Consider the following 18,443-nt stretch of genomic DNA (forward strand, 5'->3'; position numbering starts at 1 on the left):
ATAACAGAAAAATCAATTCAATTTTTATTTTGAACATGATTTGTCACAAATAGCATTCTAATAGATAACGCTGATTATATGGTAGCAAATGTAATTTATATACACCAAGCTCTACACCTTTGTCAGAGTCATCATTAAGGAATTTGACACGTATGCAGGAGAACAATAAATGTCAACTGAAATATATACCAGTTAGATACAAATGGGATGCTGCAATGAGTGATGCTGGCACATGCTATACTTATAAGTAATAATATGCAGTCTAATGTAGCTTGCGTTTTCAAACAAGAACTCTTTTTATGTTGTCATTTAAAATATCCCACATTTCTGAAGGTCAGGAATAAATGGCACTATTAGCATTAAAAGCTAGTAAAAGAACAAGTCATTTGTTGTTCATTTAACATAACATTTTATGAAATAGCTTGGTAAAGTATTCATTATTTTTCCCCTATGGGAGGCTGGGAAGACAGGATGAAGATGCCTGGTTTTTAAGGCGGGGGGGGGAGGCTTTTTATCGCACCTTTGTTTCTACTAACATCTTGATTCAATGTGATCTTTGTGGAATTATATGGTTTGTGCCTGGGTAGGTAAATGGTAAGAAATAAAGCTGTCTACACAACTGTGGTCCCGGCTGACTCCAGCGGGGTGCTGCCCAGGTCCTAGGTTTGGTCCTCATGAAGAGTGCCATTTGGTACAGGGGTGACTGTATGACATTCAGGACAAGCAGCAAAACTGTCAGAGACTGAAGACAGAGGGGTTTGCTGTGCCAGACACAGGTCCCCAAGAGAAAGAGAAGGGAGGCTCTGCTGTGTGACTTAGGAACTGCAGCAAATAAATCAGGTTCGAATAGACACTCAGATGTGGTCATGGGGTCATAGAAACCCTCTCAGTCACATTTTACCAATGACCCTACACCACCATCCCCTGGCTCTGAAAGTGACACCCTCTACCTGGCACCAGCCTACTTTCTCACGGGGGCCCCAAGAACAAGTGGGCAGGTTGGCTGGGGGCTAGTGGGAGTCTATGCTTGGGCAGGAGGCCTGGCTGGAAGGGGTACACTCCACACATATCATAAAAGGATACTAGATGCACGCATATTTACAATAGGAAAATTCTGAAGACCACTTACATGTCCATCCGCAAGGACGGCCACATCCCATGCATCCCTCAGTGGAATCTGTAAAGCCTTACGAAGAATGAAGAAGCTCTTTCTGAACCATTAGAGAATACTATCCAATTTATTGATAGTGCAAAAAGCAAGGTAAGAATGGTGTGTATTGTTTGGGGGGAAAATGGCAGGGGTGAGGCTGGGGTGTGAGATAGGTACACAGATTTGTATAAGAAGAATACTTCCGGAAAAAACTCAAGTTCTTCTGGGAAAAGAACTGAGAGACTTGGGGGTCGGGGGCAGGGGTAGAAGAAGACGTACCTTGTGTAAGAATATTCTTCTGGATCATTTGCACTTTGTGCCATGTGCATGTATTAACTTTTTCTATTTTAAGCCCCTCTTCCTCTATGGCACCGGCTTGGTTTAACCTAAATAATACTTGCTCAGAGTTACTTATGCCTCGCACGCTGCTCTTACATGGGGTCAGCTCCTTACCCTAGGATGTGAAAGGCTGGGCGTGCAACACAGCGAAATAATGATGAGCTTTTCAAATAGGACAGAACTGTATTATCGAAGGAAATACAATTCATGAGAACAGGCCACACAAAGTGCCCTGAGAGAGATGGTGGCAGATGAGTGCCAGTGGGGGGATTCAGTCCCAAAAATCATTTCTGAAAAGTGACCCCAGCATATAGAGAATGTCAGACCAGCACTTCAATATCAATCTAAGGGCATAAAAATTTATTACCACAGAGGTACAAGAAGAGCAAGCACCACATTTTTAACAAGGGTAAAGAGATTGTAAAACGTCTTCTTTCACAGTATCACTGCTACAAAAATTATACCTGTGGAGGAAAACATTTTCAGCATGAGGCTCATTAGTTTGTGGGACTGTGATATCAGATGAGTAAACAGCATTTAGCAAACTGCCTAGAATTCAGGTCCCTTTGACTGAAAGGCTCTGCTACACCAGGCAGAGTCCCAGTGATTCTTTAGTAAGCAAAACCCTCTCAGAGAACACCCTCCCCTCCTCTGGTCTTTCCACAAGCTGAGCATGAGTCAGCTGTGTCAGCCTAGGGTTTACAAAGCCAAGGGGGTCTCCGGTGAGCCTGTGGCTTTGGGCCTGGCAATGAGGTCAGGGGCCGGGGGTGCCCCAGCCTGCCCTGAGGGGGCCTTCCCTGTCAAGTTAAGATCCTGGAGGGTTCTTCACACACTGCTTCTGGGAATGGGAAACAGTCTGGCTGTTCTTCTAAAGGTTAAACATAGAGTTATTACATAATCTAATAATTCTGCTCCTAGGTACATAGCCAAAGGAAATAAAAACATGTCCACAGCAAAATCTGTACATAAATGTTTAAAGCAGCATTATTCATAATTGCTCCAAAGTGGAAATGAATACATAGATGGGTGGGTCGGTATTTGAATCAATGGATGCATAGATAGATTGATAGATAAATACAGAAAATTAGAGTTAAGGGGAATAAAAGATACTCACTTAGTCCCATCTTGACCACTTTGCACTGTGATTTGGGAAGCTCCCAGTTTGGACGGGAAGACATTTATCACATGGTTGTTCCAGAGGAACTTAACCTTCTGGATTTTTCCAACATTGCGGTCCACATCAATGTCAAGCGTATGTTGTGCATTTGGTTTGAGGGATCCTCTGAAAACAGACATTCAATGTTATGTCAGCTGGATGTAGGACTACATAGGACGATAGCAATCTGCTGTTTCTCCAAACAATAGCTGCTGTTGTCTGTTTTCTGAACATGCCTTGAATGACCTCATACACATCGAGGGACGTGTTAAGACACACATGTATTTGTGAAGAACACCCCTTTAAAACAATAATGGACTCTAGATTTCCACTGTCTTTAGTTTGTTCCTCAAGGGGGAAGTCAAGTCTTTGGGGTGGCGTATTAACCCTGTAAGTTCACTGCAGAGCTAATTAATACGATGTCTTGTGTTTAAAGATACATGTGGGTCAGAAGAGCACCTCATACGCAGCATAAGAAGTTGTCAAAGAACTTTAACTGAACATGAAAATTATTATGTAAAAGTTAATGCAAAAAAACAGAGTCTAATTTTACAGCACAGTTACACATTCAGCCAACACGTATTTACCAAGCACAGCATATGCCCAGCAAAAGCTGGGTGCTGAGGCTGCCACAGCAACAAGAAGCTGGCCTCAGGCGTCACGTGGAGCATGTGTGGGGGATGGAATGTGTGTTGGAGGGGAGAGAGTTGCCATATAAATGCGCCTCATCAAAGGAGAACTTGATATTCATAAAACTTAGGCCAGAAGGAAGCAATGACTGACATTCCAGGAGTTAGCACATGTCTAATAAGTTCTTCCTCTCGGGGCCTCACTTTTCTCATATGTGAAATGGGGTGATTTGAGCTAGATGCTAAGACTTCCTTCCAGCTCTGACATTCTAGGATTCAATAGTTCTGTATAATAGAGGGCTAGATTTATAAAGCACTTTATAGTCAGTCTTTTATGAAAAATGTATTACGGAAAGTATGGTCATTTCACTTTACTATCAAACTTACTTGAAAATTTGATACTGTTTTGAGTTTCCATTACTTCCATACAAAGCAATCCTGATGTAGCCACTCGCTTTCTTTTTTCCAGCCAGTGTGACCGATACCCTGTATCTCCAGCCTGTCCAAAGAAATACAATCAGTTCAATTAACTCACCTTGTTGAAAAAAATGACCCCATGGAAGCATTCTTGTTCCAAGCTCTGAATCCCCTATGGGTGTGAGGTAAGGGGGAATGTGACTAATGGTTTCCTTCAATGAAGTTGGGGTTCCATTCTAGGTGTGGGTGAGGGACTCAGGGGGAAGGAAATACTACAGTTAGGCAGAATCTCTTCCCAGTGCAGCAATGTATGTGCTCTGATGGACGACAGGAGGCTGGCTGCTACACCTGTGCCCCGGTACACACCATAACACCGGAAAGGCCACAGGTAAACGGGGATGTTTGTGACTCCAACATTTGGATAAATGACCTACTGCTCTCTTTTTGATTTTTGTTTTGGCTTTTTTTCACATGCAATAGACACATCCTCAATGGAAAAACAACCCAGATAAATTAAAAAACAAAACCCTTCATCAGTACCCCACCTACCTGTCCTCCATCCCAGGTTCTTCCCAGTTTGGTCTCTATACTTAATCAAGTCCAGGGGGTGATTTTGCCTCCTGGGGACATTTGGCACTGTCTGGAGACATTATTGTCACACCAGGAGAATGGGGTGGGTGGGTGGAGTGCTGCTGGCATCCAGTGTGTAGAGGCCACGGATTTGCTAAACATACTGCAATGCACAGGACAGCCCCCCGACAACAATGAGTTATCCGGCCCCAAAACATCAATAGAGCTGCGTTTGAGAAACCCAGATCTAGAGCTTTCTGTGAGCATTCGCACACACACCACACACACACACAAACACACACACACACACACACACACACGTACATAAAAGAATCTAGGCTTCCTGCCACCCTTCTGTAAAGGGTGTGCCCTGTTATTCTCTTTCCTCTCCACCAATCCCTACCCCAGACTGACTCGCTGCCCTTCTCTGTCCTGCCCTGTGTTCTGGAAGGCTGTCCCTACCCTGGGACCTTGCTGCTCGCTTTCTTTTGTTGGGTTCAGCCCATATGAGGCTTGGACAGGAGATCAGAAGGCAGGAGGGAGAGGTGGAGGCATTTGCTTCCCTGCTGCTTCTTGCTCCAGTATCAGGAGTCTGGCACTAGCACCCTCCCTCTGTGATGGCACTCCATGCCAGAGCCCCGTAGACACTGGGTTCTGGATGCTTCAGCATCCCTAGTTTGTCCCTTTAATCCTGTCCGCATCTCCAAAAGTAGGCCCTTCAATGAGGGCTCCTCATCTGAACCACTTGGATGAGTTTCATCTCCTGTTGGGACCCTGAGTGGTACGTAATACGTTGCATGTTATTTTGCTACTTGCCTTTCCACTTAGTGTGCCTTAGAAGTTTTCTCTCTCCTTTTTAATCGTGACACGGTATTTGGTTGTTTACCGCTTGCTGGATGTCTAGGTTTCTCCCCGCCATATTTTGGTTTTAAAATGAATGCTGCAGTGAGCATCCCTGCGTGCACCTTCATAAGCACACATGCAAGCGTTTTCCTGCGGTATGTTCTGGGTTAAAGGAGTATGCTCTAAGATTTTACAGATACTGCCACGCCGTTATCTTCTATGGTCGGCATTGTGAGGATTACATGTAATATTGTATATAAAAAGTGTTTTGTGAAGTGCTATATAATTTCTAATTTTTTTTTCTAATTTAAAACTCCCTTGGAAAATAACCGCTCTTTTATTTAGCTACTACCATGTAATATTACTTATAACGAATGTATCTTGATGATTTTACTATCTTGCACTTTTTAAATGAGAAGAGGGGCAGGTTAACAACAAAACATACTATGTTCATATGTATATGTATGTAGGGGGACTGGGGACTAGTATGATCGATAATCATTACCGTGACTTTGCCCCACCTCGCTCCCCGCCCCCCTCCCGTCCACAGAGTGGGTGTACATGTGACTCAGCCTGGGCCAATCACGGTCCTTACTCCACTGGTCAGGATCACTGGTAAAAGGGGAGAATGTGAGACCCAAGACAAATGCCACTCTACTGTCCTTCCACTAGAGCTTACGCTGGTTGGAGTTGAGTTTCTGTTAATTGCTACCAAGGACCCTAACAAATTAGGTTGATATACCTTTTAAAATTATTTGCAACTTTTAAATAGGTAGAATGGGAACTTACGAGTAAAGTTACCACTCTCGCCTGTGTTCAGGAAAAACGTTTGTCCCACAGCACTGGTTTTCCCCTGAAATTGGTCAGCATAGTGCCCCATTTTGGGGCATCCTTCGGCTGGACAAGGGAAACAGCCTTTCTAGGGGGAAAAAATAAAATTTGTCAGTGATAGGCCTTCGACTCAATCACTCACTCAATTAATCAATTAATCTTCCTGTCTATTAGGTTGGTGCAAAAGTAATTGCAGTTTAAAAGGTTACAAATAACTGCAAAAGCCGCAATTACATTTGCACCAACCTAATATCTATCTATCTATGCCTCACCCATCCTCTCATCTGCCTGTCCATCCTTCCGTTTATCTACCCACTCTACCCCCCGTCCACTGATTCACGCATGCTTCATCAATTGGGAAATTTCCAGAATGAAAAGTTGGGTATCTAGGGAAGGCCCAGCCCAGTCAGGTCTGTGCCATCCCCCTCCTGCCACCCCACTCCCGGGAGGGGAGGAGGAAGCCTCTGTGAGCCTCAGCATTTCCAGTACCCGCTCCCATTAATCATGGAGTTCCATCTCTGCTCTGTTCCAAGCCACAGGGACAAAACCACCACCAACAGAGGCACCGCCATCTTTCCCGGGCCCCTGCCGTGACCTACCTCCTCAAACTCATTGTAGGAGGCACACGGGTAGCCCAGGAAGCCGTCGGGGTTGAGGATGCTGCTTGCGTAATACTTGTAGCTCCTCAGGTGATTGCAAGCTGCAAAGTCCCGGGTTCCTGAGAAAGCAAAGGGCATGGCAGCTTCACAGGAGGTATTTCACTTTTGAAGCCTGAGCCATTCTGACCAGGTAAGGAATCACCTTCACATTTCACAGGTGGGTGTTGGGACTCCTGAACATCTTGGTCACAGTTCAAAATTTCTGTCCTTGACTTTGACATACTTTGCGGCAAGTCGGAAATTAGGGGACTTGTGTAGTAATGGTGTTTGGCTAAGAATCACTTTCCTCTGCCCATCACTGTGGTCTACTCAGGGCCAGGCTATTGCTAGGGAGTGACAAGGTGTCAAAGGCATGTCTGTCCAACCCCCCAGGGGCCAGGCATCTAACATAAATGGATGATGAGGGTTGGAAGCCTAGGGTGGGGGGAAGTGAGGAAAAAATATATACAGAGGATAATAAGGGGGAGAGAGAGAGAGAGACAGAGAGAGAGAGAGAGAGAGAGAGAGAGAGAGAGAGAGAGAGAGAGAGAGAAACAAAGACAGAGAGACAGACAGAGAGACAGAGAGACAGAGAGACAGAGAGAGAGACAGAGAGGGAGAGAGAAAATAGCAATAGTTTTAAAACGGGGTCTTACACAGGTCAGCCAGCTGTTAATGTTAAAAGCTCAGATTGTTTGGTCTTCTGATTTTTCACGAAAAGCCAGTATCTTGACTTTTACATGAAAACGCTCCATGCTTCCATGATACCAGTATACTCCCATTTTCAAACTAGTCACTGTGAAGGCCAATGGCATGCTGCTCTGGGTGGCATTCCGCAGAGGGCCGCAGTTTGAGAACTCCAGACCACACTGCAGGAACCAAGCTTTTCTGTGCCTCTGGCCTCAGGCTGAGAAATTCCTCCTCTTTTCTATTCCAGGCACAAGGGAAAAGCAGTGGAAATCAAGAGCGCTGTGGCCTGGGACCACTCTTTCACTGCATTTTATTTACTACCTTTTACTCTAAACCAAAGTCCTCTTGTGTGCAAAACTGTTTTTTCCATTTCTCCAGCTACTTGATACAGAACTTCCCCTGGAGTGATCCACAGTGACCGCAGACATACTTGGGGACCACTTCTGGGGGGTCTGGGGCCTTTATCCACCACTCATGTAGAAAGAAACGGTCCCTTTGTGCTGGGGGGATTAGCCTTCCACAGCCCCCAGCTCCGCCTGCCCCAAGACCCAGCGACTTCCAGCTGAAGCCAGTTCTGCGCCCCACACCAACACTCATTACCAGACAACACAACCTGTTTCAAACTTAATTGTTTCTTTCATCCAAAATTGCTACCCAGTGATCCTATAATAGAGAAGCCAGTGGATTTAATTGTTGCTCGGTGCCCAGTGCCTGGGTGACTGGGAGCTGCACACAATAGCAACACGCTCCAGTGTGCAGGGGCTTGTTCGCTCTAAATTGCTTCTTTAATTAAACCTGGGCTCCTTCCTATTATGTGTGCCCTGCTCGTCAGTTCTGGGAGGGGGCAGCCCTCATTGTGACTCTGGTGTTCCTTCAGGGAGCAGAACAGCCGCGTCTTCCCTGGGGTTACCTGATGCCAGGTGGCGAGGGTGTCAAAGGCTCCATTTATGGGCTGTTGGTTGCTGCTTTATCGACTCTATTCTTTCTCATCAAACACACAGAATATTCCAACGCCACAGAAGGTCACTCAGCTCAATTTAATGGACTGTACCGAGTGCTTGCTTTGGGCCAGGCCCTGAGCAGGGTACTGGGGTACCTGGGGTGCTCAGGACACAGGCCCTGGACTTGGGGAACTCCCAGAGCAGAAAATAAATACTAAAATGAAATGATCACAGACTCAAAGCCTCCATTTTCAGGGAGAAGAGTGAAGCCTGTGTCAGGGGAGGGGCAACGGGACAGAGCAGCGGCCAAAGCAAGGGCAGCAAGTGGAGATGCTGCTTTACGTCACCTAAGCAGTGGCAAATTCAGTACGATGGAGACCAGTCCACACACTCTGCTTTCTCCCCAAGTGGGGCAGCTGCTGTCTTGCTTTTCTGAGTCACGTACCTTCCCATAGTCCATTTATATCAACGATGGTTGAAAGAATATTTTTCTGACATCCAGGCATCTGCCTTCCTCCATTTGGATAGAAATCCAGATGGCCGACCTTTTGGCTCATTCCAAAACCTGAAACGTTGGAAGCAGAGGTGAGCAAAGAGCTAAGTGGTCCCCAAGTGAGGTTGTGGCCACAGAGAGTGTTGAACTCCTTCCAACAAAACAAACTATCACCAAAGCTTTGATAAAAGAAGAAAGAAAGAAATTCAAAGATTAACTGCATTTTGCAAGTACAGGTCAAACATCAATAAACACATCTGCCACTCTGGATATTGGCAAACTAGGGAAGGGCTCAGGGTTTGAAGAATAACAACCTTCCATAGGCTAGAGAAGTGTTTTTTTGTACTATCTGGGGCCACAGGCTGGTACCACTGGCACTGTACTAGCTGCGTATTTGTGACCGGCACCCATTTCAATTGGTTGATGGCCAAGCTATTCCTGCTTGGATGGTAACCATTTTGAATACCATCCCTGCAGAATGTGTGTGCATGGGATACCTGGACCCACTGTAATCAGCTATAGCTTGTCACCAAGAGACGGGGTGAAACACTCACCTAGGAAAGGAACTATGGGAGCAATGTCCGTGTGAATCACATCCACAAACATGGCATCGGATGAATCCAGCCGAACCTCCTCAGAAGTGCCCTGGAAGCATGGCTCTGCCGGATCCAGTCCTGAAAGGGGGAGGTGGGCAGTGAGGTCATATTCTATAACAAGCCAGGATCTAACCCCTGTCCCCACAAAAGCCATGGGGATTCCTGGGCAAAAGTCTCCGTAGCCCAGCAGCCGTGGTTGGGGGAATTGGGGCTACATCTTCAGGTCTGCTTGGGAGAGGCTGGGACAGAAAGGCTAGAGGTGGGTCATTGCCTGTCAAAGCATCCAGAAGCCTCCAGTGCCTGGCTCCCTGCAGGATCCAGGTGGTGCCCTCAGTTCCCTTTTCTTTGTTTTTTCCTTCTCAGTTGTTACTATTTGGCCACTGCTCTCCACAACTGCAAGCTCCCTGGCCTCTCCCAGCTTCCCCCAGTCCTGAGCCCCACACTGTCTATTCCTTTGTGTTTTTGCTTATGCTGTCTCCAGCCTGTGACTCACTTCCCTACATTCTCCCCTAATCTGAATCTTTCCCCTCCAAGACTTGACTCAAACACCACCTCCTCTTGGAAAATGTAGCCTCTCCTTTCTCAGTCCATTCCATATACACTGTATAGAATTATTGTGCTTTTATTAACTCTGCTTTGAATTTTATTTACCTGACTAGTTGTCTGCTGCCTGGCTAGACTGCATTCCCTGAAGCAGGGGCTCTGCCTAGTTCATCTTCACAGAGAAGCAGAGGATGGAAGGAGCATGGCACACAGGCCTCACCGAGACCTATATTCTACTCAAGGTCAAGTGCCTGTCCTCCCTGAGCTTCAGTTTCCTCGTCCAGAAAGTGGGAATAACAACAACCTACCTTACAGGGTTATTGTGAAAAATCCCACGAAAAGATGTAAGAGCAAGGACTTCGCAAACTGAAAAATTCCCCATAAACATAAACTATAATCCCCTTATTCTTCACCCATTGCCTAGCAGAGCCCCCTGAACAAAGGAGACAGTCACTAAACGTTGAACTGTTTGCCAAAGTGACATACTGATTCGGCCATACAGAGTCAGTAGTTGTCTGTGTCTATGTCTTGTGTGCATTCCCTTTGCCTAGTGATCCATTCATTCATTGATTCCTTCAGTATTTCCTGAGTACCTCCCATGCAGGTCTCAGCCACTTTCATTGTCGGCCTGTGCCTGGCACAGCAAAGAGAACCAATAAGGAAGTACTTGTGGAACTGATGCATTAATGTACAAAATCATTTTACTTTTTTTTTTTTTACCTATTCATACTCTAGCAACAACAATCCTGAATTCGTGGGTTTAAGGTGCTAAAATGTATGTGTGTGTGTGCATATATATATATATATATATATATATATATATATATGCATTTTATTTACAATCATATATTTTCTAATATACATGAAAAAATATATGGGCAATTACTTTTTAATTTAAGTAGGGGCACCACCTCAAATCAGTTCCCGGGAGACCAGCAGGGGCGTCCTTGGCCGTGGGACATGCGTGGCCGTGGGACTCCCCCGCCAGGCACCCGCACGGGAGCCCGATCCCCGCGCCCCTACCTGTGATCCTGCCCACGCGGCCCTCCAGCCTCCTGCCCGCCTCCGCGGCCGCGTGCGCGCCCAGGCTGTGGCCGATGAGATGCACGTTCTCGGGGCCATAGCCCAGCTCGGTCTGCGGAAGGATGGCGCGTCAGGTTCTCCGGGCCGGGTGGGGACATGCTGGCTCGGGAATTGGGGGTGGGGGCAGGACTCTGGGAAAAGCAACCCTCGGCTCCAGGACCGCCTAGGACAGCGCGACCCGGCCCCTGGGCCGCCGCAGTCTCCGAGTCCCGCGGGCCGGTTGGTGTACAGACCAACAGTGCTGACCAGCGGCCGCTGCATCAACTGCAGGCCGCCTTGGCCCGGACTGGATGTGCGCTGCCTGCTTCCACAGGCCACTGCCGGCCTCCCTCCCCTCATCCCCAGCAGGGTTTGGGCCTGTCTGCGTAGTGGACCCAGGCCTGGGGTTCCCCGGAATAGATCTTCCAGAAGGCTTGTAAGGGAAGGCCTTCCCTCATGGGCTGTCGGACAATGCAGACTCATCTTCTGGGCTGAGAACTGCTCGGCAGCCCGGCCTGCTTTCAAATTCCCAGAACAGCCTGCACGGAAGGCTTATTTCAGAAGGGGAAATTAGGGCTCAAAGGTTAGTTTGCCTCAGGCCCCACAACTAGGGATCTTCAGGACACTCTGGGAGGGAGGAAGGTTGCAGCTTCATCTGAGGAAAGGCCCATCTTGGGCTTCCAGGCTTCCAGGCCTGACCCCTGCCCACCCGTCCCGGCTGCCTCTGGGTGCACTGCCATGATCGCCTGTCCCTCTCTCTGCCCCCTCCCCTCAGCATGTGGCCCAGGCAGGATTTTACCGACAGTCCTTGTATTAAGAAAGCTATCTGCGCTCCGACCACCCGGATGTTGTGCACGGCCTGGGTGTAATCTGTCCGGGCGCCACGTCTCCAATCCACACAAATGCAGTTCACCGCCTCCACTTTAAACATTTTCTGGGGAAGAAACACAAGAGGGAGAAACCAACTTCTTAACAGGCACAGGTGGCGCACTCCAGAGACAGGCATTCACACCCATCGAGCATCTAGTTTGTGTCAGAGCTTTAATATTCCTCTCGCTTGTTCTAATCCTCACACGTCACCACGAACTGGGTATCTTATCCTCACTTAACAGGTGTGGACAGAGGCCTGGAATGCAGTCAGTGACTTGTCTAAGGTCTCACAGATGGTTACTAACACAGCCAGATCAAAAAGATCACTTACTAGATCAGGGCTCAGCAAACTATGATCAGAGGGCCAAAGCCACCTGTTTTTTTATAAATAAAGTTTTGTTGCAACGCAGCTACACCCATTTGTTTGCATATGGTCTACCTCTGCTTCCCAGCTACAACAGAGCTGAGTTGAAACCATTATGAACCACAAATGCTAAAATATTCACTCCTCGGTCCTTTATAGGCAAAGTTGGCTGACCCTTGTACTAGACAGTGGAAGCCACGGGGGAACTGCTTTTATGTTCCCAACAACAATGTGTAGGTAGGAGATATACGATATTAAGGGACACGTTTAATGAGATAAAATTTAGACTAAGATAGGCTACAACTCTCCCAGACACATGCCTCTTTTATATGACGTGGTGTGACTACAGTCTACTGTGAAACAGAAATGCTGGTCCCCTGAGGGGGAAAAGTAAATGTCAGAAAGGGCCGCTCCATATCCTGTGTTCGTTTTGGGGTACCCTGGACTGCCCTTAGGACTGAAGTGGGGAAGAGCTGGCTGGAGGCCAGGGCATCATAGTAGACCAGATCCCCTCCAGACTCTTACAGCTCCAGTCTCCTTCTGGGACTTGGGGGCACATGTGAACACCCCAACCTCAAGAAGAGCAGAGATCCCTTGGGCAGAAGCTGGTTGAGGTCTATCCCAGTGCAGACTAAGCTAAGAGCCGTGCTCATGGCTACTTCCTACAGGTGAAATCGTAGAGACACAAACTGTGGTGTCTTATGACAGAAGATCTGGTTTCGCATGCCACCTCTGGATTCAACTTTGGGCAAGTATTGAACTCTTTGTGCCTTTATTTTCTCATCTGTAAAATGGGAACAATAACTATACCTTTCTTACAATGTTGCTGGGAGTATTAAATGGGACAAAAACTGTGAAATGATTCTCAAAATGTCAGGCTCATAGTGAGTGCTTGGGAAATGGATGTTATGAATAAGAACTCATTACGAATATTCATGATAACATTAGAGCCGCATTGTCCAATGCTGCAGCCACTGGTGCATGGGGCTATTTAAAATGAATTAAAATTAAATAAAATTTAAAATTCAGTTCTTTGGTCCCACTAGCCACATCTCAAGTGCTCAGTTAGCACAATGGCTCTGGATCTAGACAGTGCACATTTAGAACATTTCACTTTCACAGAAAGTTCTACTGGATAGTGGTGCTTTAGAGGGTACATTTAAATTTTTCTTTCTTTCTTATGTCACACAGGGTTTTTATATAAACCATCAAATGAATGCCAGGTAATTTCCCGTATTCTCCACCTCTGGGACTTTCTGATGGGACTCTGGGTGTCTTTAGCCTCACGAGGAGATGGCTGGCTAGAAGTTGGTGGGTCGGCAGAACTTGACAATGGATGGTCCTGAGAATCCAGGGTTGCGACAGTGTTTTTGGGAAGGAGACTTCTCTCTCTGAAGTATGTCCTTTCCCAGTCTCAGGGGCATTGGGGGTGCAGTCTTTGAATCTGTGTACTGGGTGCTGGTCTCACCTGAGAGTGGCCAGGTGAAGCAGGTGGGCCCCTACCTTGCACATGTCGGTCAGCCAGCTCTCCTCCCCCTTGTCTATGAAGCCGTGGATGATGAAGCGTGTCTTTCGGTCCAGTTGGAAGTTTGAAGCCTCGATGGTGGATAGGTCCGTGGGAGAGATCCGCTGGTTAAATTAGAAAAGATGAATTTGGATATTGGCCTTTCCAAGGCTTAGACCTATTAGAGACAGTTCCAATAAGTGAGGTCATGGGTTTAGTTCCCATGAAGTTGGGTCGGGCTAGAACAGGAGTTCCTGACCTGGGGTTTGAGGATAGAATTCAGAAAGTCCAAGTTCATAGACTTTCTATTTTCATTAACCCCTAACTGAAAGCTAGCATTTCTGTTAATTATGAAATTGGACAATAAGCCACAGTTGTCTTAGCAACACCCTGTCACCAATGCAAGTCACAGATGTTTTTATGTCACATTACAGTTGTTGCAGATACATTAAAAATAATTTAAATGCATTAGTATTTTAAGTGACAGTAGTTATTAGACCAATCCCTAGATCTTATTATTTAGTGAGATAATAAAGCAACACCTATATTAATTACTATGTCGCGTATTTGTCTTTCTAATGTTTTGTTAACTGTTTTCCAATATAATTGGTTTCCTCTATAATCCACTGTATTTTATTTTATGCATTTAAAAGCATCATCCTGAGAAGGGGCCCTGAGGCTTCCCCAGATGGTGGAAGAGGTCCCTGGTACAGAAAAGATGAATGACCCCTGGGCCAGAAGCACCAGGCATGAGGGGAGCTGCAGCTCAGTGGAGTAGTGGGGGGCATCTCGAGCTTGTAGGACTTAAGGACAGACTTCTACATGCCCTGAGCCTGTTTAGACCCACTCCAGGATCACAAGATAAAAAAGCAGCCCAACCACCATGTCCAAGCAGACTTCCAGTGGGGGGCTCTGAGTGGAGATTTTGTCACCTAGAATCCCACAGCAGCTGACCTCAGAGATCTCCCTGGATTTCTTAACTATCAGGGACAGGAGCTGTGAGCAGCTTGAATTCGGAGCAAGTTCTTCCTGGTCACTTTTAAGGACCTGGAAGCTGCCTGTCCTGCTGTCAACGGGCAGGCTTCCCAACTGAAGGCTGCTCCCAGGGTCTCACCTCTTCTCTGTTGTGGTTAAATGTCCCCTCTCCCCCACCTGTCTTCTAGCTCTTCAGGAAGGATTTACATCCCCCGCCCCCACCCCGAGAGGCTTCACTCCTGCACTGCCTGGGGCAGAAAGAAGACAGGCCCTGCTGGGTATATACCAGGCCTGGGTTTCTCCCTAAATGCTGCTCGTATCCCCTTCCTTCTAGGGATAGGGTTTGAATGCTGGGAAGCCTGAAGTTCTGTGACCAAGTGTGTGGAATGTGTGCTTTTCTGGGTTGGGCATCCATACGTCTCATCAGCTATGCACAGGGGTTTATGATGCTGAGAGCTAAGATGGCTGCAGGTCTAACAACGGCGAGGGAGCATCACCTGAAAAGTGCATGGCAGTGCAGTTTTCCTTACACGACCGGCGTGGGCACCCCAACCCACCCATCATGCAATCACTTACTTGGTAGTTGTTCGGGTTCTCGTTTGTGTACAGGAGAAATTTGGCTTCAATATCCTTGGGGGCCCAGGGAAACATCTTCAAAGGCCGTTGAACGGTCCCGCCCCATGGTTTTTCATCAGAAAAGCAGCCAAAAGGTTTATAGCAGATTTCCATTCCTGGGCAGGACGAGCAACAAACAGGACACTTGTCAGGTTCTGAATAGGAGCAATGTCACCTCAGCTACACAGCAGGACCCTTTAGGGTGCAGCACAGGGCTGGCAGGCCAGTGTGGGTCTTTCTCTTTGTTGTCAGCATTCCCCAAATTCCATGGTGACAAGAATCACTTGGGGGCTGGGGGTGTGAATGTGTGGATCCCACATACACATCCCCAGGCCCTTCTCTCAGATTGTGCTTCAGAGGGTCTGGGGTGGGACGCTGGAAATCACGTTTATAATGCTGTTTAAGCCCTAGCATCAGGCCAGTTGAAGAATGGCTGCGAATTCCTGGGAACCTTCTGGCTTAAAAGTACCTCTTCCAGGAAACTCCCAGATAGACCCTTACGTGAATCCATCAAGCATTAAGTATTTATCAAGTGCCTACAAATTCTGTAGCGCAGACACACTACTTGATTTATCCTAACGTGTCCATTACATCCAGCACAGACCAGGCACACAGCAGCCATTCATGGGTGTCTGCCCAATTCACATGGCTTCATGTCATCCTTTTACACACATTTCCCCCCCAAAGTATTCTCTGCCATTTCAGATTTTCCCTGTTGTTCTTTGAAAAGGTAAATTTCTTAACACTGGGATGATTTATTTTCACATCAGAATAAGGGCTCCATACAAGCAACCAATAGCCTAAATAACTGTATCTAAATCTGAGAGTCCTTTCCCTAGTCGACAGCATAAACATTTTCACAGAAAGTGGCCACTGAGGGTGACATAATCAAATCCAGAGGATTACAATGGGTCTTCTCCCTTAGGCTTCCTCAACTCCTAAACTGATGGGACCAAATGTTGGTCATTCACTCACTGGTAATAGTTACCATAGTAAACACTTGTTGTTTACTATGTGCCAGATACCACACTAGTACTTTATCAGTGTTATCCCTTTTAAGCCTCAAAACAGCCCAATGAGTAAGGAATTACTTCCATTTTACAGATGGGAAAGCCAAGGCACAGAGACAAAAGTAAGCCGCCCAAAGTTACAGCCAGTGGTGGAGCCACGATTTGAACTGAGAAAGTTTAATTAGGAATAAAGCTAGGTACTGCGGAGGCACAAAGACAAATCAGGTATAAACTCTGCCCTGAAGGAAAGGAATCTGAGAAGGAAGGAATAATGATGGCATAGAATTCCTTCCAGGAAGAGACCAGTTCTGGAGGAAGGGCTGCCGGAGGCTGAAGCAACACTTTAGGTAAATTCAGAGGCTTGAAGGCCAAGTTAAGACACCTGTGCTGTTAGGTGGATTGTGGGAGAGGGGCTGGAGGGTGTTGAGTTGGTGCCTGGGGTGGGGAACCTGTGCTCCATGAAGGTGTTTCGGGAAGCCAATTGTAGGTGGCTCAGAGGCAGGAGAGCGTGGGAGAGATGGGGACTTGGTGTTGGGGCATTTCCCCGGTGGTGGGCCTGGAGAGGTAATGGGCATTCTCATCTTGGATGACAGTAGATATTAAGGCACAGGTGGGGAGATGCGGCTAGGGAGTGGTGCCTGAGCGTGGAGTTTGAGACACTGTGGGAATCTCTGGAGGAGCTTCCGGAACTTGGGAGGTGGGGGTACAGAGGCTGGGTAAAGGGGAAGCCAAGAGGAAGAGAAGGCCTGGAAGTGACCTTTGGGGAATGCCCACATTTAGGACAGGAGGAGGCAGCAGATGAGCAAAAAAGGGTCAGAAAGGCCTGACTTGCACATGGACCCACTGGGCTCTGCTGTCAGGAGCCAGGTCTTGTTGCATGGCCAGGATGGAAGGGAAGGCAAGAGTGGGCTGGGGACAAGCTGAGGAGACAAGAAGGAGGAATCATGATGTCGCAGAAAGCCCCAGCAGAAGGGTGCCAGAGGAGAGGTTCAGGCTGGAGCTGGAGAAACCGACATGGGAACTGAGAGGAATGAAAGGCAGGCCATGGGCAGGAGGGTGGGCTCATCGGGTAGGCCTGGCAGAACAGGAGTTCTCAGGAAGACACATCCACGTGGCTTTAGTCTGTGGACATGCACTTGTCCACTCAACGGACTGAGGGTATTGGGGACCTGTCAAGAATGCCCACCTCCCACTTGCCCCAGCAGCCTGCCACCTCTGCCACCCCTCTCACAGCCACTAGAGCCTTTGCAGGCAGAACAGGACTCCTGGATTCCCCAGGGCCATCTGTGTCAAGTATGTTGCCCTGTGTTTACCAGAGTCAACAACACACCCTGAATGGTGGTGATTGTCGTGTTTCTTGAAATAATGATAATGCTATTCGTTATGATGACACTGCTGCCTCTAACGGCCTCACCCAAAGGCCAGACCCGACACGGTCACTTTCTCCCCAAAGGGCTAGAGAGAGCATCCTCACCTCTGACTGTGGTCAGCAGGAGAAAGCCGGTGATCCAAATGGGCGGCATCTACACGGATGAAAACATAGATACTCACAGACAGTGTGGGCAGTCCCTGAACCCAGACAGAGCTGGGGCACACCCAGGAAAGTGAGGGAAACGGAAGCCCGGCACCTGGGCCCCATGGAGTTCTCCCTCCAGGCAGGGACCCTGAGGCTGAGGCCTCCCTACACCCAGGGAATTGGGCAGCCCCGCTCCAGGACCCTGGACTCAGGGCCTCCCACGGCAGTGGCTTCTTCCCCATCGGGACTGCGTCCCTTTGGCAGCCCTAACCCTGTCAAACCCCTGCCCGGGCAGGCACTTACTGTGATACAGTAGAGCTCCACTCACAGCCCAGCAGGCTGGCCATGGCCTTTTATAACCAGGCTTTATCCTTTGGACTCCTTGGAGGAGAGGATAGGCAGGACAGATAGGGCTCTGCCCATGTGTGCTTTGAACCAAGGTTATCATAAACACATACAGCCTTCTCCGCCGGGAGCAAGACTGTTTATAAAGTGAGATTCGAGGAAAGGAAAACTGACTTTGGGCATGGAAAAGGACCCTGCTAATCTGAATGTACACGTTCCGCTGCCAAAAGATTGTGTTCCCCCAGTGACAACAGGGAAATGCCAAGCTGTAGTACCTCCCACTCAGAATCCCTTTGGAAACACAAACCCCAAACCTGTCTTGTTGCCATAGTGACTGGCCAAGCTG

The 18,443-nt window shown here is 47.6% G+C and overlaps 1 protein-coding gene across 1 annotated transcript; it reads right to left on the reverse strand.

Moving 5' to 3' along the window:
* Window positions 1-1,828: 1,828 nt before the first annotated feature.
* On the reverse strand, window positions 1,829-18,157 carry LOC109444099 (pancreatic lipase-related protein 2-like). The gene is made up of 13 exons (XM_019725241.3): window positions 18,056-18,157; window positions 17,711-17,759; window positions 15,188-15,342; window positions 13,636-13,761; window positions 11,698-11,832; window positions 10,860-10,971; window positions 9,252-9,371; window positions 8,650-8,769; window positions 6,535-6,653; window positions 5,894-6,023; window positions 3,662-3,773; window positions 2,604-2,771; window positions 1,829-1,953 (listed from the first exon to the last, which is right to left on the reverse strand). The coding sequence occupies exons 2-13, from the start codon at window positions 17,757-17,759 to the stop codon at window positions 1,890-1,892; spliced, it is 1,410 nt and encodes a 469-aa protein (XP_019580800.1). The 5' UTR covers window positions 18,056-18,157; the 3' UTR covers window positions 1,829-1,889.
* Window positions 18,158-18,443: the final 286 nt, after the last annotated feature.

Source organism: Rhinolophus sinicus, chromosome 15 (genome assembly GCF_057876585.1).
Source record: "Rhinolophus sinicus isolate RSI-liver-muscle chromosome 15, RSI-T2T, whole genome shotgun sequence".
Lineage (NCBI taxonomy): Eukaryota > Metazoa > Chordata > Mammalia > Chiroptera > Rhinolophidae > Rhinolophus > Rhinolophus sinicus.

What these genes read in the sequence shown, in the direction of transcription:
- LOC109444099 (XM_019725241.3), bottom strand. Translation starts at nt 17,759, where the DNA reads ATGCCGCCCATTTGGATCACCGGCTTTCTCCTGCTGACCACAGTCAGA. An exon ending in TATAAATGGACTATGGGAAG is followed by an intron (nt 6,654 to 8,649) that starts GTACGTGACTCA and finishes TTGCTTTCTCAG; the next exon opens with GAACCCGGGACTTTGCAGCT. An exon ending in CGAGAGTGGTAACTTTACTC is followed by an intron (nt 3,774 to 5,893) that starts GTAAGTTCCCAT and finishes TTCTTTGGACAG; the next exon opens with GCTGGAGATACAGGGTATCG.